The sequence below is a fragment of the Enhydra lutris genome, unplaced genomic scaffold (genome assembly GCF_002288905.1).
Source record: "Enhydra lutris kenyoni isolate GAN:26980312 unplaced genomic scaffold, ASM228890v2 scaffoldscaffold24, whole genome shotgun sequence".
Lineage (NCBI taxonomy): Eukaryota > Metazoa > Chordata > Mammalia > Carnivora > Mustelidae > Enhydra > Enhydra lutris.
Genome location: NW_019154108.1, coordinates 13,762,865 through 13,789,227, shown reverse-complemented (window position 1 = coordinate 13,789,227; position 26,363 = coordinate 13,762,865). Strand labels below are relative to the sequence as shown.

Below are 26,363 nucleotides of genomic sequence, written 5' to 3'. Positions count from 1 at the left end.
CCATAACAAGATTTAGAGTTCTCATGGCACCACCTAGTGGATGTTTGCACTAAATTCTACTTCAAATTACTTTTAATTAGGCTTTCTGTATTTTGTCATCTTACACCACTTCTATGTAGTGCACAGACTTGAAGTCCGCCTAAAAAATAGATTTAGGCTATTAAGTAGCCAATCAACTGAAGAATATTCCTTTTTAAAATGATGCTGCCTCAAAGCATCGACTTTAAATCAACTAAATGAAAATAACACAAATAATAAAAAGAAAAATATAATAATAATAAAATGGTACATTAACACAGAAGATTTTCTTCAAACTTAAATAACTATATACCCTTTTAATTAGTCTCCCCTAACAGTTTAAAAGTAATCAACAACACCTATGCTCTGGTTTCTCTTCAAATCGCATAAATCTTTCGCCTTTTACTAAAAGTAATCAACATTATTCAGTTTAATACAGTTTAATCTTCATGCTTTAATGGAAAGAATTATCACCCCGCCATCAAATAAAAACACAAATCTTGAACTGAAAGTGATTTCAGAGATCACTTATACAGACCAGCAATGTACACCTCATTTACTCTAAAACGGCTAACTCAAGACAGCTTAATAGATACTTTCTTATGGGGACGCCTGGGTGGCTCAGTTGGTTAAGCTGCTGCCTTCAGCTCGGGTCATGATCCCGGGATCCTGGGATGGAGTCCCATGTGGGGTTCCTTCCTCGGCAGGGAGCCTGCTTCTCTATCTGCCTCTGCCTGCTCTCTCTCTGACAAATAAATAAATACATAAAATCTTTAAAAAAAAAAAAAAAAGATACTTTCTTATGTCTACAATTGCTACATTTGAACCCCAGGGAGCTCTTAACCCACAATTTACTACCAAAAAAAACAAAAAGAGGAAGAAGAAGACCCAGCCCCAGCTACCCCAGGAGACATTTAAGAACATTCACTCTTAAGATCTACACATAAGAAGTTGATCTCTCAATTTGTATTTGTGGTTATGATCACCTAATTATTTTCTCTTGTTTGGTGCACACACCTAGAAAATGTCCCTCCCATAATTGCAAAGTAACCTATTAGGGAGAGGAAATGACAAAGGTTACCAGATGAGAGTCTACCAACATCAAAGGCTCCAATATCAAGGCCAGCATGGCAGTAAAGCAACCTACATCCTTCAAACAGGCCAACAGATAAGAGAAACATGTCAAGAAGCTCAATTCCAATGCACCATTTTGGCCAGATTTCCACAAATGTCACAGTAACTTCATAGCTAAGTTTAACCAAATGAAAAGATGCAAGTTTAAAAAGGAAATAAGATGTTAGCAATCAAGTCAATCTTCTTTCATCTTTAAAAATATATATAGTTTAATTTCTCTGGACAAAGGAGATAAAGAGTGACCAATATTTCATTTTAAAAACGTAAAAGAATATTAACTTTTTATCTAAAACCTACTGAATAATTTTGTAATTTTCAATTTCATGTTAGATAAAATATATTTACCAGTTAATTACCAAATTACTGGTTTTATGAAACCTTAAAGGGGTTTCCTCTATCCCATTACTATCAAATAATGATAGTTTAAAAAATAAAAAAACATTAATCCAGCTCCTTATGTTTCCCTCAGAAAACTTTCCTTCAAGGTAAATTAAGACCTGTTGATTGCCTTTTTACGGTACTAATAAAAATAATGATCACTTAGCCTCTACATCTGTTCTCTGCGAGGAGATATACTTGCCATGTCATTCTAACTCTACTGAAGGACACTGAAACACAGACTATATATTAAGATTTGCCCCTCTGGCACATTCCACTGGCAGACTAAATCACAAGTATGAAAAATGAATACACCTTTGAAACACCATTTAAAATACTACACTCAGAGGAGTTGTTATGAAGTGAATCACCTCCTCACATTTTGGTTCTAAATCCAAACCACAAGCACTTGCCACCACATCCCTCTACAACCCTCCATTTCCCTGCATTACCTGTGAGGCTTGGCCAGCTGCCAGCTTTCCGCTCTTGCTAGGAGAGACCTTCTCCCTTGGTTGTCTGGGGGTTTGCAGACCTTTTGGTAGGAAAGTATATCTCCACTTACCCAGTATGCCAGACAATCTCATGATATTTAAAAGTCATTTCCCCTCTCATAAAATAATGAATTTGCAAGCTGTCTGACACTCTGATCTGTATTTGTCAACAAGGTGTCTTTCAGCAGGATTGATTAGTCAGGCATAAAGGTTTTTAAAGGGAGAGGGTAAAAAACATAAGCATTAACAGCCTTTCTAGGTCCACGTTTTGCACTCATGGATCACAGCAGGTTTCAGAGATGGTAATACAGCAGGAGAACCGAACTAAGCACGGAAAGGATAAAATGCCAGCATTACTTTTCGGTAGTGTAAGCCTTTTCCAGTTTGCCCCCAGTCTCTCTCATAAAAGCATATTCCTAAAAGATAAACCCTTCCAAGGAAAACCCATCTTTTCAAAACTTCAAAGGCAAATCCGGAAACAACTGCTTTAGGTAGGGCGGCCCACGCCATCCATCCCAGTGTGCCAGAGGTGGTCCTGGTGTATGCATGTGGTCTCACTGTACTTATTAAAGCATCCTCTTTACGTCTCAGAAGTGTGTGTCCCCTTTGAACAATAAATTACAAACTCATCCTAGCTTTAGGTAATATCTTTTTTAACCACGTTTTACCACAGTCACATTTTAACCCTGAACTGCTTCCCATATTTTAGAACACCACCCCAAGAAAACACATTCCTTATAATAATGCTCCTCCCCTTCTCTTCCAGATGATAACAAAGCATAAAAAACCTCTGTATCATCCCATTCCTGATGACCTTACACTAAAATAGGTTCCTAAAACACACATCTCCCACCATAGCTGACTCACACCTACTATAAAAAAGGCTTATTATAGAAATCAAAAGAATATAGCCATCCCCAAATCATGCAACCTTTGATTCCTGTAACAAAACACAAAAAGAGAGAAACTAAAAAACATTCTACAATTTCCAAGAACTGTACTCCTCACTGAACACTTTCCTACGAATCTATTTGTCCACAACTGGATGTCACCAAATCAGCACATCTACAGGCAGAAGATACCCTCTCCCTCTTTCTCAGGAAAAGAGTATCTCTGGGGCAACAGCCAGATCAGGTTATCCCAGATAAAGTTACCTACCAAGGAAACCAGCTCTAACAACAGAATCCCCCTGGGACCCCAAGTAGGGACGAGATTTTTCAAAGCCTGGCAAGGACCTGAAGACCAAAACAGGTTATAAAGAACAGGTATTTGGACTATAGAGGAAAATTACTGTCAGCAGTGTTTTCCTATGACCTTAGCTGATTCAGTATAGAGTCAAAGATATTGAGGACCTAATGGAAATCCCTGGGCCTGCGATCCCTGTACATTACACAAAACACTAGGTATAAATGAATGGACTTCGTTTTTAAGTTTCATGGAGCCACCATGAAACACAATAAGAGCTAATCATTTCTCAAGTGGTGGCAACAAAAGAAAAACAAATTTTATGAGACTGACATGCTACCTACTACACTAACAAGACACCTGAGAACCAAATTTTAAATGCTCCAACCTACACAATGAATGGGAACTTGCTACTCCTATCAAATTAAGATGGGAAGTTACTGCAATAAATCCGTATCAATGTGTCTGTTGATCTATGACATCAGTACATATCCCTACAAACACATCACTTAAATGAGATTATGGCTACCTCCCATATTCAGCATCCTCCTCTACCATAAACTGTTATCCATTAAAGAAATCACGAAATATGTAGTCTATGATTTTACTTTTATATAAAAACAAACCCAAGCCTCCTCAAACAAATCTAATTACCTATATTAAATACTCTCCCTCTATGTCTCCAAATCTCTTTCTTAATTCCAAAATCCTCCCTGGAATAAAACTAGCTAAGGAAATTTAAAGACCAAAATGTATAGATTTTAAATCTCCATGAAAATCCAAGGATGGCTTAACAAAGCAATAAAACAAGAGATGAAGCGTTCTTGAATTAAAGTGATTAAAATTTCAAAAACTGCTTTGTTTAAACTCATGTTATTACAAAAACATACTAAAAACACTAAAACTGCCCGAGGTTTGTTCTTTCTAGGAACATGACTAAACTTTTATTTTTTTTTTTTTTTTAAGATTTTATTTATTTATTCGACAGACAGAGATCACAAGTAGGCAGAGAGGCAGGCAGAGAGAGAGTGGGGAGCAGGCTCGATCCCAGAACCCTGGAATCATGATCTGAGCCAAAGGCAGAGGCTTAACCCACTGAGCCACCCAGGCGCCCCATGACTAAACTTTTAAAGCCAGTCTTAAAATTAATTGTCTAAAAGTCGGATGCTGCTAAATAAACTTTAGCAAAATATTCTTTTTTTTTTTTAAGATTTTATTTATTTGACACAGAGAGAGAGAGATCACAAGTAGGCAGAGAGGCAGGCAGAGAAAGGGGGTAGGCAGGCTCCCTGCTGAGTCAAGAGCCAGATGCGGGGCTTGATCTCAGGACCCTGAGATCATGACCTGAGCCAAAGGCAGAGGCTTAACCCACGAGTCACCCAGGTCCCCCTAGCAAAATATTCTTAACACTAGACAATACAACTTCTGAACATTCATTATACCACATTTCATCAAATCTAATATGCCACTGATTATAGGATAAATCATTATTTTAATATCACTACGAAAGAAAAAAGCTGTCAATTAAATGTAAGATATCATCAACCCAATATCATGCATAGCAGTGCATATCAGTGATACTAAATGCAAAAAACAAAGTATCTTAGAATTGGTGAAATACTCTCAAATTCCTATAGCCATCTATTCTTTTGCAATTCAAATATGATTTATAGTCGCAATTGAAACCATGAAATGAAAAAAAAATCAAAATATCCTACCTTCTGTACTACATTCAGGAAAGCTATCAACGAGGGAATCCGAATAAGCTTCAGCAGGACCAATCAATTCAGAACCATCATTAATTATTCCACCCTAAAAAGAGGAGAGGAATTGTATTTCGTTGTTAATGAAAGTATTTTAAAAATGAGTAATAAATGAACAATATTATCTCAATTATATGTAAGGATTGCAGAAACTATGCATCTGTTGAACTAGATAATAATTGTTTTTTAAAAATAAGAATATCACTATTGATTCATCAATTGTAACAAATGTACCACACCAATGCAAGGTGTCAATAATAATAGGGGAATGTGTGAAGGAGAAAGGGGACATAGAAAAGCACTGTACTTTCCTTTTTTTTTTTTTTTAAGATTTTTTTATTTGAGAGAGAGTATGTGTGCATGATCACAGGCAGAAGGGGCAGAGGGAGAGAGAAACTTAAGCAGACTCTGCACTGAGCACAAAGCCCACCAGGCTGGATCTCACGACCCTGAGATCATGACCTGAGCTGAAATCATGAATCAGAAGCTTAACCGACTACACCACCCAGGTGCCCCTGAAAACACTATACTTTCTGCACAATTTTTCTGTAAACTAAACTGCTCTAAAAAATCATCTATTATTAAAAATCTATCTTTAGTCTATTAACATTCAAAAGGAATATTATGTTTATAATATCATGTGGCCTGTTATAAAGCATTTTTTAAAAATCTGTCAAAAAGGGGTGCCTGGGTGGCTCAGTGTGTTAAGCTGCTGCCTTCAGCTCAGGTCATGATCTCAGGGTCCTGGGATCGAGCCCTGCATCAGGCTCTCTGCTCAGCAGGGAGCCTGCTTCCTCCTCTCTCGCCTGCCTGCCTCTCTGCCTACTTGTGATCTCTGTCAAACAAATAAACAAAATCTTTAAAAAAAAAAAAAATCTGTCAAAAATACTCATTTAAAAAATGCAAGGAGAAAAAAGAACCACTCACCAACTAAAGACTATTTATTGCTCCATATCCTTAATGACTGGTCATTCTAATTAGTAATAAATGATGGGACTCCATTAGAAGTCATTTAATTTTATCAAATAACAAACTACAATATATCACACAGCACCTCAGTGATTTCAGAAGTACCTTAAATTTGAAAACCATTTGGACATAATAATGTATGTAAAACTAAACAAATTTAAGATATTTGTATTATTTTTAATAAATATAAAATTGATTTCTCCATGTGACCATTATTTTAATTCTATATTTAGGTTTGCAAATTCAATGCTCAAAAGGCTGTTTTCTCTTACTCTATGTGCAAGTAGAGAATGGAACTTAACCAGGTAAGTGGTGGTGGTGTGATTTAGTGCTGTGTTTTCATGGACTGCTCCAATCACGGGTATGAGGGCTTGTAATCCTTAAATAATTATAAGTGAAAGAAAAGCTCTCCTGCTCCTTAACACCTTTCCTACTACCTTCCACCAATAGTTCCATGCCCCCAACCATTATTACCAAGATAGCAAAACCCAAGAGAAACCTAAGACTCCTATTTCCTCTCTCCTTCAGCACAAAGAACTCAACAACTCTCTTTATGTAAACAAAAGTCTCCCTGCCTGCTTATCTTTAAGAAGGAGAAATTTTAAATGTCCCTCTCAAATTACTGACTTTGAAAGTATTAATACTTTGAAAGTATTCCAGAGTGTTCAGTAAACTGAAACTTTAAAACAATTACTCTCTTGGGCACCTGGGTGGCTCAGACAGTTAAACATCTGCCTTCTACTCAGGTCATGATCCTGGGGTCCTGGGATCGAGTCCCGTATCTGGCTCCCCGCTCACCGGGGAGCTTGCTTCTCCCTCTGCCTCTGCTTCTCTCTCTCTTCTCTCATGAATAAATAAATAAAATCTTTAAAAAAATAAACTATTCTCATTATTATTATTATTATTTTAATCAGAGACAGTGTGTGTGAAAGCAAAAGCAGGGGGAATGGCAGGCACAGGGAGAAACAGGCTCCCCGCAGAGCAAGAAGCCTGATGGGAGACTCGATTCCAGGACCTTAGGATCACAACCTGAGCTAGAGGTAGCCTCTTAACTGAGCCACCCAGGCGTCCCTCAATTCCTCTCTTTAGAGGCAAGAATTTATACTACTTTGTTCTATTTGTTTATTAAAATACTCAAATCACAGTTTATATTTGAATTCTCTGAAAAAGAAGAGTAGCTATTTCAGACTAAGCCATTCAAACCAAATCTTAAGAAAACCTATGAATATTCTCAAGAATTTTAATACACAAAGCTGATTTATAATCTCATTAACAGAAAGTGCCTTTCAACTATTAACTACCTCTTCAACCATGAGGTGTGTGACTTTAAGTTACCTATCTATAAAATGGAAATATTATCTATAACTCAATAAGTTGTTAGGACTAAAAGATTTCATACATGTGAAGTGCTCAGAACAACATAAGCACTCAATAAATTTTTATTTGTTAATAATATTAGCTGATATAAGATCTGTTTACAAGATAAAATAAAAACAGAATAAAGAATGCAAAAAATGTTAGCTCAGAATCCCTCAGAAATTTTATTTACTTAACAAATGATATTATACAAAGTAATACAGACTAAATCTTTAATTAACCAAAATAATAAAAACTGTTCCATAGGAATTCGAGGGAAGTAGTAGAAAAATAGGCCACAATTTTATTTTAATCTCCACATTAAATCTCTAAATTAATTGCTATTTTGATCTCTAGACCAAAAACATTAACCATTTGGTGTTTTTCACTACGCAGAAGACAGAAAACTCATTACACAGCATCTCAGATATTTATTAATGAACTGTCAAGCTGGAGGATGAAAGAGTTCAGGGATGATGGAATAAGTAGATTAGCAAATGCTCCTCCCAAAAGGCACCAACTACAGAAAACTGTCAGGACAAGCATTTGAGGGCTCTGGAAATTGACCAAAAACATAAAACAAATGAAGAAGTGGATACCATGAAAATCCATAAAACCACAGGTAAGAATTGTGGGAATCTGTGGCATTCTTGCCTGGGGTTGCTCCTACTTTCCATCCCAGCTGGGTTGCCATGGTAATTATACAAGGGCAAGGCAAGCCTTGAAATTCAGCAGATGCACCTGCAGAGGAGGCTGACACAATTTGGACTGAATCACAGAAAAAGTCTGCCCCAAAAGGTATTACCAGTAATAGTGAGCGAACCCAGTGTCAACACAGTGGCTCAGCAAACATGAAGCTGCGGCAAGCAAAGAACCAGCATATTAGCCAGATATTTCGCAGGGAGATATAGAAAATACACAGCCGTATGGGTTCTTAATATGCTCTCTACCCATCCACACAGGAGAGACCAGAGAGAAATCGAGTTACCTACAATTCCCTGGCAAACTATGATGATGCGCACACACACACACACACACACACACACAGGAAATCCAAGACACACACACACACACACACACACACACACACACACACACACACACACACACAGGAAATCCCAGAGATCCCAAAGGAAAGCAAAACCCAGGGCAAACTCAAAAACTGCTTGAACTCTGAAAATACACCAAGAGTCATCAGCATGTGGATTCAGCATATATTGGAACAAAGTATTTAATTGTTCTTTTTTAATATTTTATTTATTTGAAAGAGAGAGAGAGAGACCTTGAGAAAGAGAACATAAGCAGGGGGAGTGGGAGAGAAAGAAGTAGGCTCCCTGCTGAGCAGGGAGCCCAACGAGGGGCTCGATCCCAAGACCCTGGGATCATGACCTGAGCCAAACTCAGACACTTAACGACTGAGCCACTCAGGCGCCCCAAACGAAGTGGTTAAATACAAGCAAAGACCAATCACTGGCTGACCACTAAGCTAGGCTGATACAGGACTAATCCCTAGTTAGCAGGTTTAAAAATACAATAAAAAGCAAAAACTGAGCAAAGATACCAGCAATCACTGCCCATTAAACAGACTCCACAGACTTAGCACAGATACTTTACTAACCACACTAACAAAACAATGCTAATAACCCTCAGGACAAAAATCGGAACTCCAATCTGCTATATTATCCAAAACTTCCAGTTTTCAGCAAAAAAAAAAAACATGATTCATACAAAGAAATAAGAAAGTGTGTGCTCCATACACAGGGGATGGGGAGGGGAAGCAATCAACAGGCACTAACTCTGAAGGGGCAAAGATACTGAACTTACAGGCCCTAGTCTTCAAAGCAGCTATTTATAAATATGTTAAATAATTAAAGGAAGTCATGATTAAATAATTTTTTAAAGTATGAGGTCTATGATTCATGAAATAGCAAATATAAATAAATAGAAATTATAAAAAAGAACCAAATGAAGCACTATTCATAAGAGCCAAAAGTGGAGATGATTCAAATGTCTATCAGCACATTCATAGATAAACAAAATGTGGCACATTCATATCTACCTAATGGAATATTACTTAGCCGTAAAAAGGAATGAAGCATTGACACATGCTACAACATGGATGAACCTTAAAGACATAAGCTAGGTGAAAGAACCCGGATGCAAAAGGCCACATAGTGTAGGATTCCATTCGTGTAATGTCCAGAATAAGCAAATCCATCAAGACAGAAAATATATTAGTGGATGCTAGGAGTTAGGGCAAGTGGGGAAGGAGGAGTAAGTGTTAATAGGCAAGATTTCTTTATGGGGTGATAAAATGTTCTGGAATTAGACAATGAAAATGGTGGCATAACCCTCTGAATATACTAAACACTACTAAACTTTATACTTATTTAAAATGGTGAATTTTATGTTATGTGAATCTCCATTTTAAAAACAGAACCAGATGGAAATCATAACTTGAAAAGCACAGAAACAAAATTCAACAGATTTGAGAAAGATGAATAAATCAACCTAAAGATCAATAGAAACTCCCCAAAATGAAAATCACAGGAAAAAAAGTCCTAATTAACAGTAAAGAGAATCAAAGGGCTATAAGGATATTCTCAAGCATACCAACTTACATGTACCAGTCATGAGAGAGAAAAAAGCTGAAAAAAAAATTTTGAAAGATGAGGCAGAAAACTTTCAAACTTTGATGAAAAATAATAATCTACCAATACAAGAAGATAAATTAAACTCTAAGTGGATAAACAGAAAGAGATCTATACCTTGAGTCACACTACTGAAAGACAAAGGCAATTCTGAAAGCCACAACAGAAAGATTTCTATATACTACAGTGAAAGTAACAAACAACTTCTCATACAGAACAATGAAAACCAAAAAGCACTGAAATGATAAATTCAGAATTTTAAAAGAAACAGTAAAATCAATAATTCCATATACCCAGAAAAACTATTCTTTAAAAATGAAGGGTAAACAAAAACATTTCCAAAGTCTAAGGAAGTCTGTTGTTAGTAAACCTGCCTTATATGCACAAAAAAGAAACTCCAGGAAATCGTTCAAGCTGGCAACATACAATAATTCAAATCCACCTGAACAAATAAAGAGCACCCAAAAAAGGTAAATATGAGGGTAAATATAAAAGGCTATATAAATATATGCTCTTTTATTCTCTTTAACTTTAAAAGACATCAAATCATAACACTGTACTGTTGGGTTTATAATATATTTGAGAGATACATATGATAACACAAAAAAGGAGACATGAATAGTGCTTCATGGAGCAAACTTTCTATATTTTACTGGAATTAAGTTAAAATTAACTTCAAGTAAGTTGTCATAAATTAAAATGCATTATTTGAGGGGCGCCTGGGTGGCTCAGTGGGTTAAAGCCTCTGCCTTCGGCTCAGGTCATGATCCCAGGGTCCTGGGATCGAGCCCCGCATCGGGCTCCCTGCTCCACAGGGAGACTGCTTCCTCCTCTCTCTCTCCCTGCCTCTTGTGATCTCTGTCAAATAAATAAAATATTTTTAAAAAATAAATAAATAAATAAATAAATAAAATGCATTATTTGAATCCCTAGAGCTACCACTGAGAATATAACTTAAGGAGCACCTGAATGGCTCAGTGGTTACGTGTCCCACTCCTGATTTCAGTTCAGGTCATAATATGAAGGTAGTGAGATCCAGCCCTCCATCAGGCTTTGCCCTAAGCAGGGAGTCTGCTTGAAATTCTTTCTCTCCCTCTCTCTTGACCCCTCTCCCCCCGGCTTGCTCACTCTCTCAAGCTCTCATTCTCTCTAAAATAAACAAATCTTTAAAAAACAAATACATATATATATATATATATATATATATACATATACATATACATATACATATATATAACTTAAAAAACATAAAAAGGAAATTTAAATAGTACAATAAAAAATATTTAATATAAAAGATGACATAAATGAGAAACAAAAGAACAAAAAAAATGAAATATATAACATATAGCAAAATGGAATATTTAAGTATAAAAGGGCTAAATATGCTAATCAATGACAACAATTTTGAGACTGGACCAAAAAAAAAAAAAAGAAAAGAAAAAAGATCAAACTATACAGTGCATGTAAGAGATACCCTTTAGATTCAATAACACAAATAGATTGAAAGCAAAAGACTGAAATGAAAGCAACAACCCTCTCAGGTCCCCTCCCTCCTTGGGAGCTTTGTGCTATCACTCTGCTACCACTCGATAAACCTTGCTTTGCTGCAGCCACCCACCCCCCCGCCACCAAAAAATGAAAAGAAAGGTTCCATGCAAAAAGAGACCTAGAGCAGTCGTTTTTAAACAGTAGTCTAGGGGCGGCTGGGTGGCTCAGTGGGTTAAAGCCTCTGCCTTCGGCTCAGGCCATAGTCTCAGGGTCATGGGATCGAGCCCCACATCGTGCTCTCTGCTCAGCAGGGAGCCTGCTTCTCCCTCTCTCTCTGCCTGCCTCTCCGCCTACTTATGATCTCTGTCTGTCAAAAAAATAAATAAATATCTTTTAAAAATAAATAAACAGTGGTCTATATTAAAATCATACAAAATATATATTAAAGTCATACAAAATAGACATTAAGACAATAAATACTACTCAGGTCAAGGAGGGCCATTTCATAAAACTAAGAAAATCAACTTATCAGGAAGCTATACCCACTATAAATATACATGCACATGACAACAGAGCCCCAAAATAAATAAACATTAACAAATAAAAGGACAAATAGAAAATTCAACAATAACTGGAGGCTTCAATACCTCATTCTCAGTAATTGATAATAACCACACAGAAAATCAGGAAAGATACCAAAGACTTAAACATCACTAACAACTAACTTGAACTAACTAAAATTTACATAAAATTCCACCTGACAACAGAATATATATTCCTTTTAAGCACACAAGGAGTATTCTCCAGAACAGGTTGTATGCTAAGAAATAAATCAGGTCTCAGGACGCCTGGGTGGCTCAGTTGGTTAAGCAGCTGCCTTCGGCTCAGGTCATGATCCCAGCGTCCTGGGATCGAGTCCCACATCGCGCTCCTTGCTCATCAGGGAGCCTGCTTCTCCCTCTGCCTCTGCCTGCCATTCTGTCTGCCTGTGCTTGCTCTCTCTCCCTCTCTCTCTCTGACAAATAAATAAATAAAATCTTTAAAAAAAAAAAAGAAAGAAAGAAAGAAATCAGGTCTCAATAAATTTAAAAGAACTGAAATCATACAACACATGTTTTCTGACCATGACCACAAGAAAACTAGAAATGAACAGTAAAAGAAACTTTAGGAAATCAACAAATATTTGGAAATTAAAGAACATTTTCCCTTTTTCTTCTTTTTTTTAAAACATACAATGTATTATTTGTTTCAGGGGTATAGGTCTGTGATTCATCAGTCTTACATAATTCCCAGCACACCCCATAGCACCCCACACCCCCATGTACATCACCCAGCCACCTTATCCCTCCCACACCCCCTCCACTCTAGCAACTCTCAGTTTGTTTCCTGAGATTAAGAGTCTCTTATGCTTTGTTTCCCTCTCTGGTTTCATCTTGTTTCATTTTTCTCTCTTCCTCTATGATCCTCTGTCTTATTTCTCAAATTTCTCATATCAATGAGATCATGTGATAATTGTCTTTCTCTGATTGACTTATTTCGCTTAGCATAATACCGCAAGTTCCATCCATGTTGTTGCAAATAGCAAGATTTCATTTTTTGATGGCTGCATAATATTCCATTGTATATATAGACCACATCTTCTTTAGCCATTCATCTGTTGATGGACATCTAGGCTCTTTCCATAGTTTGGTTATTGTGGACAATGCTGCTATAAACATTCGGATCTCTACATTTGTATCTTTGGGGTAAGTACCCAGTAGAGCAATTGCCGGGTCATAGGGTAGCTCTATTTTCAACTTTTTGAGGAATCTCCATACTGTTTTCCAGAGTGGCTGCACCAGCTTGCATTCCCACCAACAGTATAGGAGGGTTCCTCTTTCTCTGCATCCTTGCCAACATCTGTCATTTCCTGACTGGTTAATTTTAGCCATTCTGACTGGTGTGAGGTAGTATCTAATTGAGGTTTTGATTTGTATTTCCCTGATGCCAAGTGATGTGGAGCACTTTTTCATGTGTCTGTTGGCCATCTGGATGTCTTCTTTGGAGAAATGTCTGTTCATGTCTTCTGCCCATTTCTTGATTGGATTATTTGTTCTTTGGGTGTTGAGTTTGATAAGTTCTTTATAGATTTTGGATACTAGCCCTTTATCTGATAGGTCATTTGGGAATAACTTCCCCCATTCTGTTGATTGTCTTTTGGTTTCGTTGACTGTTTTCCTTCGCTATGCAAAACTTTTTTATCTTGATGAAGTCCCGATAGTTCATTTTTGCCCTTGCATCCCTTGCCTTTGGCGATGTTTCTAGGAAGAAGTTGCTGTGGCTAAGGTTGAAGAGGTTGCTACCTGTATTCTCCTCAAGGATTTTGATGGATTCCTGTTTCACATTTAGGTCTTCACCCATTTTGAGTCCATTTTTGTGTGTGGTATAAAGAAATGGTCCGGTGTCATTCTTCTGCATGTGGCTATCCAATTTTCCTAACACCATTTGTTGAAGAGACTGTCTTTTTTCCATTGGACATTCTTTCCTGCTTTGTCGAAGATTAGCTGACCATAGAGTTGAGGGTCCATTTCTGGGCTCTCTATTCTGTTCCATTGATCTATGTGTCTGTTTTTGTGCCAGTACCATACTATCTTGATGATCCCAGCTTTGTAATAGAGCTTGAAGTCCAGAATTGTGATGCCACCAGCTTTGGTTTTCTCTTTCAACATTCCTCTGGCTAGTTGGGATCTTTTCTGGTTCCATACAAATTTTAGGATTATTTGTTAAGGAATATTTTTCTAAAAAGCCAATGGGTCCACAGAAAAATCACAAAAGAAATTTAAAAATGCATTAAACTGAATAAAAATGAAAACAAAGCATAAAAGTTATGGGATGAGGTTCAAGCAGTGCTAAAAGAAAAATTAATAGTTGTAAATGCCTATGTTAGATAGAAGAAATATATTAAATCAGTAACCTAAACTTCCACTTCAAGGAATTAAATAATTAGATAAACAGCAAAGTAAATCCAGAGCAAGCAAAAGGAAGGAAATGAAGTTTAAAATAGAAATCAATAAAATGAAATAGAGGAAAAACGAAATAGAAAATACAGAAAAATCAATGAAACCAGGTTAGTTTTCTTTCTCTTTTTCTTTTTTTCTTTCTTTCTTTCTTTCTTTCTAAGAGAGAGAGAAAGAATGAGCAGGGAGAGGGGCAGAGGAAGAAGCAGACTCCCCCCAAGCATGGAGCCTGATGTGGGACTCTATCCCAGGACCCGGAATCATGATCTGGGCCAAAGTCAGACACTCACCCGATAGCCAAAGTGAGACGCTTAACCAAGTGAGCCACCCAGGCACCCCAACCAGGTTAGTCTTTTGAGAAAATCAACAATATCAAACTTTTAGCTAGATTGACTATTGGATATTCCTGCGCCAAAAGATGAATTTAGACTGTTACTTCAACTGTATACAAAAACTAACCAAAAATGGATCACAGACCTAAATGTAAGAACAAAACTTGTAGAAAAGAACACAGGAGACTTTGGATTAATCTAAGAGTTTTTGGATATGACCAAAAAAAAGTACAATTCAAAAAAAGAAAAAAATTGATAAATCAGACTTTATCAAAACTAAAATCTTTTGTACTTCAAATGACACCATTAAGAACATAGACAAGCCACACACAGGGAGAAAAATATTTGCAGAACACATATGTAATAAAGGATTTGTATCCAGAACATATTCAGGACCCTTACAACTCAATAACAAGACAACCCAACCAAAACTGGACAGATTTTAATACACATTTCACCAAATTATGTGAATATGCACATGAAAACAAGCTCAACATCATCAGCCATTAGGAAACAGAAATTAATACTACAGTGAGATACAACTAAACACATACTAGAACAGCTGTAGTTTAAATTTCACACAATTGGTGAAACTGTATAAGAACCAGAGACTTCATACATTGCTGGGGAATGTAAAACAGTACAGTCACTTTAAAGAACAGTTTGGCAGTTCCTTAAAAACATAAATTTATCAGGGCGCCTGGGTGGCTCAGTGGGTTGGGCCTCTGCCTTCGGCTTGGGTCGTGATCCCAGGGTCCTGGGATCGAGCCCCACGTCGGGCTCTCTGCTCGGCGGGGAGCCTGCTTCCCCCTCTCTCTCTGTCTGCCTCTCTGCCTACTTGTGATCTCTATCTGTCAAATAAATAAATTTTAAAAATCTTAAAAAAAAAAAAACCACATAAATTTATCATTAAGACCCAGCAATTCCACTCCTTAGGACCTACCCAAGAGAAATGAAAACATGTATCTAGTTATAGATTTGCACACAAAAATTTGTTGGCAGCAGTACTGGACAAAGGGCCAAAAAACTGAAAACAATCCAAATGTCCATCATTTTGTCAGTGTATAACAACACGCACTATATATATTGTATATCAGATATATTGATATATTGTATATCAGAATACTGATATACAATGTGATATGGATGAAACTCATATCATTATGCTAAAGGAAAGAAACCGAACAAAAAAACAACATAATGTGTGAGTCCATGTATTTGAAACATCCCACAGAGGCAAATCTATAGACAGAAAACAGGTAGTTACCCAGAGATGGGGGTGGGAAAGGGGAAGGGGGTTGCCAACACAGAGAAACTTGTTGAGGTGATAGAAATGTGACAGTTGCACACCTCTATAAATTTACTGAAAGCCACTGAATGGTACATTTACAATTGGTAAATCTTAAAGTATGTCAATAAAACTGTAAAAACACACATATATATATACATACATAACCAGCAAAGAATATACATCGAAATGCATAGATGAAAAAAATTAGGCAATAAACTGATAATTTTTTAAGATGAGTAATGAGTAATGGAGGCTCAGTATAGTACTCCTTCTACTCTTATGTATGTTAAAAAAAATCAAATCAGGGGCACCTGCGTGGCTCAGTGAGTTAAAGCCTCTGCCGTCGGCTCAGGTCATGATCCCAGGGTTTTGGGATCGAGCCCCACATCGGGCTCTCTGCTCAGCAAGGAGCCTGCTTCCCTTTCTCTCTCTCTCTGCCTGCCTTTCTGCCTACTTGTGATCTCTGTCTATCAAATAAATAAATAAAATCTTGAAAAAAAAAATCAAATCAAGTGGCTAGGTAGCTGTTTGCATATGATATCTATCATCAGGGTTTCCCCCAAAACAAAGAAGCACACAAACAAAAAAAAACCCAAAACCTATTTAACCTATGATACTGTAGCACACTCTCTGACCCAGCTACCTAACAAACTCCCCTCCGTACCTTCATCCACAATGAGAACTAGAAAACTAGGAGTCACCCACCCAGACTTCTCTGAAGCTAAGGATAGTCCTGTGACCCAGTTCTGGTAAGATATAAGAAGGACTACCTCTAGATAGAATTTCTAGGAAACCTTTTCAAAACCGGCATTCATTCATTCATTTATTCACTCATCAGCCCTTTTCCTTTCACATCCCAAACCAGGAACCTAAGGCTTTGATGACGTCAGTGAGTTCTGCACCAACCCTTCCTATCTTCCTCACTCAACTTCTTGTTATATGAGACAAATAAGCCCCTTTCTTATTGAAGCTAATATGGTAAGCTTTTTTGTTCCTTGCTTGCAGCCAAATAACCCTCAAGGATCCTATTTTCGTATCTGTATTTAGAGGCTGACTACCACCACTGTGATATTACCACATCAGTGTCTCTCTCCTGCCCAGCACACTACTTAAGGTATTTCTGCCATATTTTCTAAGATTAACTTGACTTCCCTTAAAGTGCCCAATGTCTTCTTTCTTTTCTTCTATCTCTCGTTTCACAAAGCCTAGAAAGTCTCATTCAGCAGCAGTTACAATCAGGAATTCCCAGGTCCAAAAGAAAAAGAATGAACAGGTAACCTACATTTCACTTGTTCAAAGTCAGGGGCACCTGGGTGGCTCACTCAGTTAAGCATCTGACTCTTGGTTTTGGCTCAGGTCATAATCTCAGGGTCGTCAGATCAAGCCCCACATCAGGCTCCACACTCCCATGCACAGTCTGCTTAGGACTGTCTCTCCCTCTCCCTCTGCCTCTCCCACCCACCCTGTATGCATGCGTGCACTCTCTCTCTCAAAGAAAAAAATCAATAAAAATAAGTAAATAAATAAATTGTTCAAAGTCTAACATCTGACTTCTATATGCCTAGACTGATTTTTTTTTTAGCCCTTGGCATGTGTTAATTTGCATGACTGCCTTTCACAATTTCTATTAAAGCCACATCCTTCTTGCTTAATAATGCTGCCCCTTTTTTAAAGATTTATTTGAGAGAGAGCACATGCATGTGTGTGAGCGAGAGTAGGAGGAGGGGCAGAGAGAGAGAGAGAATATCTCAAGCAGATTCCCCACTGAGCACAGAGCCCAATGAGCCCACTAAGCTCGATCTTAAAACTCAGAGATCATGATCTGAGCTGAAATCAAGAGTCAGATGCTGAACCAAGTGAGCCACCCAGGTGCTCCTAATGCTGCCCTTTTCTGTAAGCCTAGACCGCTTACCACATAGATAGAGCTGTAAACCAAGAGTAGCAAAGAGCAAATACTGTATCGACTTGATCTGGCCTTTTATCCTAAAGACCTGCAGTATGTCATAAGCAGAGCCACCTTCATCATCTCAGCCTGGTTTACACAGTAATGAAATATTAAGTGATGAAGTCAATTACTAGAAATATTACTGGTACTACTAACTTTTCTATTACTATTTGTATTTCTATTAGTGTAAAGTCATAAGTTTATACTATCTTTCAAAAGATCAACTTTCTTCAGTAAGTTAATGTAGGTCATAAAAAATAATTTCCTTTTGTAGATCCACTGGCATCAGGAAAATTAAAAATCCCAATACTCACATACTATTCATATACTTCATACGTTCTACCAATTACAGTTATACAGATGAGTAGATGTTTATAGAAAGGAAGAAACAAGTATGGCACAATCACCTAGGTTTTTTCTGGAAGTCTAAAGGCAATAGGAAAATTGTGGTCATTAAAGACACTGATATCAACTAACAACCTGCACAACCGCAATACAAAATAAATTAGAAAATTATTATTTAAAACAGTAAAGCATGCTGGGGCACCTGGGTGGCTGAGTTGGTTAAGTATTCAACTCTTGATTTCAGCTCAGGTCATGATCTCAGGGTCAGGAGTTGGAGCCCTGAGTCAGGCTCCACGCTGGGTGCAGGGTGGGCTTGTGGGATTCTCTCTCTCCCCCTCTGCTCCCCCCACCCCTGCTGGCATTCTCTCTTTAAATAAATAAATAAATAAATCTTAAAAATAAAGTAATATAAAATGATAAAGAACTCAGAATGAAAACATTTCATGTCAAGAAACAGTAAACACTAATATCCAATAATTCTCATCACATGATTTGTACTAACCTACCTCTCTAAAATTACACAGTGACTATTTTTGCTCTATCTCTCACACAAATTAGTACAATTATAACAAAATGAATATGAACTTACAGTGGTTTCTATCCCAAAAAGTCTACCACTGAAAGATACCTCAAAAAGTGAAGGCAACAACTAGAATTTCATGATACTTAAATTTTTTTCTAATGTACCTCAATTCTGATGGAGTCAACAAGATAATCTCTAAGCCTTTTGCGTCATTTTTTAAAATCTATGAATCAAAAATCTTATATATTTCTACAGTAAAAACAGAAGATATGTCAAAGACATCGCTGTTTACAACTAACTTCTGCTTATTTTAGTGAATAATGAAATTCAACAGTAAATGACATTTTCTGTTAAAAAACTTGAATTCCACCTTACTATAAATTAGAAAACAAAAATATTTAATGAAGTACAAAATATTTCAGAAAGACTACCAAACCTTGAAAAAATCTTCAAGTTGTTTACTGTTGTAAAGAGCGGGGATATTGGCAGAAAACTGTAGCAAATCTTCAGCACACTGTCTTCTCTCTTCAATAACTGTTTCATCAAATCGTCCTAGAATCAAATAAGAACCAAGACTTAAGGAAGGAAGGAAGGTTTATGAGAGTTTACGTTCACAGCTCAGAAAGAAGCAGCAGGCCTATTGCTGCTTTACTACACAGTCCTCTAGAGTCAAGTCTGTACTATCGGAATCAGCGTACTCTCCCCCAAAATAGAAAACAGTGTTTCCAATACAAGAGACAGAGGGGAGAACCGATAAATCAATGGCGCAGGCCTACTTGAAGGCCTGTCCATGTAAGAAACTTAACATTTAAGAAGCTGGTCTGAAACTCAAGCTGAAAAGAGATTTCTAAAGAACTCCAATGGTTTTCCATAGTAATTTAATACTGTAATTACTCATATAATTTTCCCTTTCCCACTCTTTTTGATTTATAAAGGAGCTGAAGAGAGGAAATTATGAGAACATCTGTGTATCAGTGGGGTCAAAAACCTCAGCTTGAAGCAAAAAAGCTTTGAAGCCAAACTCTATGTGTGCTGCTGTCAGCGTACATGACAGCATGCCTGTGAGTAAAAAGACGGCCCGCACAGCACCGGTGAGCTCTGATTTACAAGGTGATTGAAAGGTGGTTTTCACAGAATTTTTTTTAATGCTATGTACAATTTGAATGCTGATAAGACATTTTAAAATATGATCATTTTGTACTCCTGTTAGATCAGATTCCTGGTTGGCATCTGTCACATGCCACGTAACGCTGACTGCAATCCAGGCTTCAAAAGAGGAGCATCGTCCCATAAACACTTTAAGCAGCTTTGCAAAATGTTAACAGAAAACTGAGGCACAAAGAGATTCCGAGTTATATAACCCAAGACAAGAATGTGAAGCTGAACCACAAAACACTCTCAGCTCAATGTGTCTCATGCTTATGGTGAAGTATTTACTTCATAAAAACTAAAAGAAATGGTTTTAGAGTTAGACCTGGTGTAAATCCTAGCTCTATCATTCACTTGCTATGAAACCTTAGATAATTTCTTCATTTATAAAATGGAGAAAATGAACAATATACTTAAGACTCCCAGTTCTATGATAGGCACATCGTCAGCACTTAATAAATTAATCACGATGCCTTTGAATGTTCAAGTGTCATTACAGTGTCTAACATACAGAGCATACTAATTAACTCATACCTAACTGTAAGAATGAATGGTTTAAAAAAAAAAAACTGTGAACATTCTACCTTAGAAAATAGCCATCTTTCATTAATAAAAAGTCTTAACAGTGGTCCATAAACAACCTACTCAGCTAAATGGATGGTTCCAGAGACAACAGTCCTACCAAATTTCATGCATGTGTCCATAGGTACCTTTTTCCAGGGAATGAGCGTGGAACTTTTATCAACATCATCAAAGTGCCCAGAGCCCAGTAAAGGTTAACAGGCCAGAGGCAGTCAATTAGAGGAAACCTAACATTCAGGCCAGTGTCGTTTTGATGCTATATAACAAGTTGCCAGTTGCTAGCCCAGGGTCTGTTTTCACCTTCTTCCTTAGTAAAATAATCCCCAATTTCTAACTGTGGACATGGTAACCCAGAGGGGAAAAAACAAAACACTACATTCCCAGCTTGCCTTACAGTTACATGTGGATATGGACTATATTCTTGCCAAAAACATAAACAAAAGTTGTATTGTAGCTTCCTAAAAATCTCTTTAAGAAATAGCCTTTTCTGCTTTCTTCTTGGCCCCTTCCAGGAAGGACTGTGACATGGGAGGTTAAAAGTGACAGAGCAACAAGACGGGAGCCTTGATTCCTGATCACTGTGGAGGTGCCCTGCCTGGAGCTACCTTCAGATCTCACACCATGAGAAAGAAATCGACTTTTATTTGGTTTTAAGGTTTATCACAAGAAACCAAACCTAATACCATTAGGCTAGTTGGTGTTTCTGTGTTCTGTTTTTCTATTATTTCCCAGTTCATATGTAACAATTCAATTTAACTCAATTCTCCCGTTGAAAATCTAAAATGATGTGCTGGCTTACCTATCAATAATATTATCTGGAAACAAACTTCCAAGCGCTTGTAGAGCAAATTTTCTGGACATCAATCTAAGTTATTCAGTCTTGGGAAAAATCCACTAGCCAAACAGGTTAAAATGACAACTAATGTCCATTATTCCTTTTTCTGTCTAAATAAGAAATTAAGTATACACTGGTACTTATGATTATAGTCCAATATGTTTATCCTTTAAACACAATTTAATTCCAGCGCCTATGAATTACTATTAATAATTTTGTGAACATATATAACCTCAGAACAAAAATCCAGAAAATGCACAAAAAAATCATACTATGTTTCAACCCACAAAACCACCTGATACTATCTTCAAATGCATTAACTTGTCAAGAAATTTTAATGGAAAACTCACTAATATTTAATAACACCCTAAAAAGTCTCATTCAGTAGCTAAAACAAATACATATTAATTTGAGAGCTTCAATCCTAAATGTAATCAGTGATTCACCCCACTTCCCTATTAAGCTAGACTAAAATGCTTAAGCAATGAGTACATCAACTTCTAAAGAGAATAAAACACATCTTTATGCATTTCCATTCTACTAAACTTGGACAAGTGGAGAGGAATTAAAATATTTTTCAGAATGGAGCAAGTACAATAAAAAATAAAGGCTTTTGCAGTAAAAGGTTCAATTACACTGAATCCTATCATCAGAACAAACAGATGAAAGAACATGCTCACTTCTTTGTTCCTAAGATATTTCAGAATAATAACAAAAAAAAAATGGGATTTGTAGCATAAACGAAACAGAAGCAGATGAATTTTAATCCAATAGCTACTAGCCTTAAAAGAGTAAACAAAGCCATCTAATTTTAAACTAAAAAAAAAATAGTAGCAAGATTCAATAGTCATCCTAATTGCAGTCAACACCCTAGTAGCCACTATTCTCTAGTTGCTAGGCCTTTAGTAGCACCTAAACCCCACTCGAAAGCAGCAACAATGAGAAATCATAAACAGGAACTTCTTTATCACTACTTTAAATTTCCATTCACAGGGTCAATGTTTATTTTCCCATGAACAGAGTAAAAATTATAGCTGACTTACAAAAGAAAATGCAAAACATTTTTCATAAGAAGATTTATTGTGTAGTATCACATAGTATATACTATATTATTTGTATGTGTATATATTATATATAAGCCAGCCCCCACCCTCAGTGACCCAGCAACACTTTATTAAAAGCTAGGGGAGGGGCGCCTGGGTGGCTCAGTGGGTTAAGCCTCTGCCTTCAGCTTAGGTCATGATCTCAGGTCCTGGGATTGAGCCCCACATCGGGCTCTGTGCTCAGTGTAGAGCCTGCTTCCCCCTCTCTCTCTGCCTGCCTCTCTGCCTACTTGTGATCTCTCTGTCAAATAAATAAATAAATAATTTTTTAAAAAAACTAGGGGAGAAAAAATTAAATTCAAGCATTCTAATTAAGCTGGTAACTCACTCAAAATAAAGGCTCTCTCTCTGATTTATTAAGCCGCCTTTGGGACATTCTTTTCTTTTCTTTTCTTTTTAAATGTAGAATACCACCCAGATACCAGAGCTTACAAGTTTTTTTAAAATGCAAATGTCAATGATCAAAAACTGGCTATATGGAACAAAAAATTGCCCTTGACCAGTAAGAAACTAGCTAGAAAAGCCTGATGCTGATTCTTAACTGAAGCAAAAATTCATTCAGAGTAAAAACAAAGAGAGGCCGAGGTTTCCGGGTGTGAATTCTTCCCAGTCAACAGCACCAAGAACATCCCTCTAAATGAACAAGTTGGATTTATTGCTCCTTGCAACCAGGAAAAATGTATACTACTGGGCACCCTGGAGCATTTCACTAAGAGGGTGTGAGAATGGACTCACCGGATCTGGGCTTGTGCTAGGTACTTTTGGGAAAGGTTTAAAGAAATGGGGGCTTTGCCCTGGTTCAGATGCTGTTAGGAAGTGGAGATAATTCTATGGGTTCTACAAATTCTATCTAATTCCATGATGCTACAATTTTAATAGATCTTATTATGAGGCAAGATGAATGAAGAGAGGCTAAGGCTGTGATTTACATGAAGAAGCAGCAGTCACTCACAGCTGCTGAGATGAAGATATGCTTGATCATTTTTGTGGCTTCAACAACATTCATGTTTTTGTGCTCAGACAGGATTCCAGAGTGGTCTTGTTTTTGTCTTGATCCAAGGACACAGAGTGGCCTTGTCTAATGGTCCTGTTCTGTGCAACTGCTTACATTCAACAGGAGAACAACACAGCATAGACATGAATGCAAGGCCAAACTCCAGGAAACACCAAGGTCAAAAGAAAAGGTATGCAAGGCCAGTTCTTTCTTAGCTATCAGGAACTGCTTTTCTCTTTCTCATAGGAAAGCAAAGTCTGATTACAGATCTAACAAAACAATGATCTAATCCTGAGAAAGCAGACAGGTGGACAAAACTGTCTTATACCTTTAAAAATGTCATTGTCATTAAAGACAAAAAAAAAAATGCGCAAGGAATACTCAAGATTAACCTAGAGGCATGATCCTAGATCCAAAAACAAACAAACCTAAAAAGGACATTTTTAGAACAACTGAGGAAATATGAATATGGACTGCACATTTTATATTATTGTATCAAGGTTAAATTTCTTGAGTGTGATATGGAATTGTGATTATAGGGAAAATACGAAGCGCAGGGGTGAAATGTCACAATATCTGCAACTTATTCTCAAATGGTTCAGAAAGAAAAAGAGAGATACATAGAGAGTCATAAAAAATTCAGCAAATTGTTAATAATCAATGAACTTGGGCCAAAGGTATAAAAGTATTTACCACATTACTCTTCTGTGGTTTTTTCCTGTAAACTTAAAAATTTTGCACATTAAAAAAAAAAAAAACTGGGTGCCTGGGTGGCTCAGTGGGTTAAGCTGCTGCCTTCAGCTCAGGTCATGATCTCAGGGTCCTGGGATCGAGTCCCACATCGGGATCTCTGCTCAGCAGGGAGCCTTTTTCCCTCTCTCTGCCTACTTGTGATCTCTCTCTCTGTCAAATAAATAAACAAAATCTTTAAAAAAGAAAATAACTGGAAAAAAAAAAGTTAGGTGCTCTACTGGTAAGATATAAAACTGAAGGGGAAAACAATGAACTCAGCCTAAAGGAAACAGAGAAAACCTCCTAGGAGAGGAGACATCTGAAAAGTCTGCAAGGCTAACAAGAAAGTTCACAGCAGAGCAAGGCAATGCTGAATTTGGAGACACAAGAATATGGTATATTAGCGGTAACCAAGCAACAGAATATAGCGGACAGCAGCGGGTATGTGTCGAGCACTGAGCTAGACACACTAGAGTTGTAATCCATTGAGCTAGACACACTAGAGTTGTAATCCATTGAGCTAGACACACTAGAGTTGTAATCCATAGAACAGGAAGGTATTTTCCCTATCTTACCAATAGGAAAATAGACTCAGATGTTCATTCATACAAGATCACATTGCTAGTAAATCAAGGATAGAGGATTTGGGCCTAAAGCCGGAGGATTCCAAAAGGCATGTTCTTTTCACTATACCGCTAGACTAGTAACTACATTTTTGCTGGTTGTGTCAACTACAATAGAATTCGCTTTTGCTGCTGAGGTTCCCATACTAAAAATGTGAGAGCAGTTAAAAAGATAGATGCTTAACCAGCAAGTCCCTCCACACAAGGACAGCTGCAGCCTGCAGGGTTCACTGCAGTTATCAAGTATTACAAATGGACTGTACCACTTACTGAGAGATAAACTGCTTACTTATCAAGATTAATAAGAAACTTTCACTCCATAATACGTAAGGATGTGGAGAAAAGTTAGATAATCCATTAGCAAGAGCAGTAATAGCTACAAATCTCAACCAATTTAGAAACCACTCCTTTTCACCCAGTGACAAGCTTCCTGTTTAAGAAGCTGGGCTGTGTATCTCTCCATATTAAAGTTAAAGATATATGGAAGCAATTAAGCTCCACAGTACAGAAGGTATAAAATAAAAAGTGAAACCATCCCTCCTCCTACATCCTGAGAAGGTACATATATTATTCAAATGTGTGTAGGTATATCTTCACATAATAACATATGTCTGTTCAAACACAGATGTGAGCTTACTAAACATAGTGCTGTACAACATTTGTTTTCAAGTCTTAAAAATGTAGCTTGGATATCTTACCACACCAGTATATTTCAAAGAGCTAAAGAATTCTATTAATTGGGTAAATTATGGCATATCTGTGCAATCACATAATGAGAAAATTCAGTTTCTGATACATTTTCCTCTACTGAAAATGCTGCAAAGAACACCCATGCGTTATGTACATATCTGTGCACACATTTGTGTGTGCATATTTATATGTCAGGCATGGTCCTACATGCTGATGATATAGCCATCAGTAAGAATAAAGCAGTCTCTACTCATACAGTTGTGTTAAGGACTCAGAGAGAAAGGGAGAGAAAAAGACAGTTAAGTATGAGGGAGGTCTCTTATTTTTAGAATATAGAAGAACCCTTTTTGGTGTGCATTTAGAAGGATAATTCTTAAAATTCCCCAGATTGGGGGCACCTAGGTGGCTCAGTTCGTTAAGCGTCTGCCTTCGGCTCAGGTTATGATTTCAGGGTCCTGGGACTGAGTCCCACATCGGGCTCCCCACTCAGCAGAGGTATGCATCTCATCCTCCCTCTGCTTCTCCCCCCTGCCTCACACATACACCTCTAATAAAGAAAATCTTAAAACAAAACAAAACAAAACAAAAACTGGGGCACCTGGGTGGTTAGTGGGTTAAAGCCTCTGCCTTTGACTCAGGTCATGATCTCACGGTCCTGGGATCCAGCCCCACGTCGGACTCTCTGCTCAGCAGGGAGCCTGCTTCCCCGCCTCTCTCTCTGCCTGCCTCTCTCCTACTTGTGATCTCTGTCTGTCAAACAAATAAATAAAATCTTAAAATAAAAAAAAAA

At 37.3% G+C, this 26,363-nt stretch overlaps 1 protein-coding gene across 5 annotated transcripts in view; it reads right to left on the bottom strand.

Annotated features, from left to right (window-relative positions):
• LOC111150798 (ribosomal protein S6 kinase C1) overlaps positions 1-26,363 on the bottom strand; it is a 178,508-nt gene that overhangs the window by 128,100 nt on the left and 24,045 nt on the right. For 4 of the 5 annotated variants that reach the window (XM_022508403.1, XM_022508405.1, XM_022508406.1 and 1 more), the window contains 2 exons: positions 19,302-19,417; positions 4,925-5,018 (listed from right to left, as the gene is read on the bottom strand). In XM_022508403.1, the coding sequence (XP_022364111.1) occupies positions 4,925-5,018; positions 19,302-19,417 (210 nt within the window). Of the gene's footprint in view, positions 1-1,982; positions 2,045-4,924; positions 5,019-19,301; positions 19,418-26,363 lie in introns of those variants that run through there. The other variant, XM_022508407.1, reaches the window with a different exon arrangement.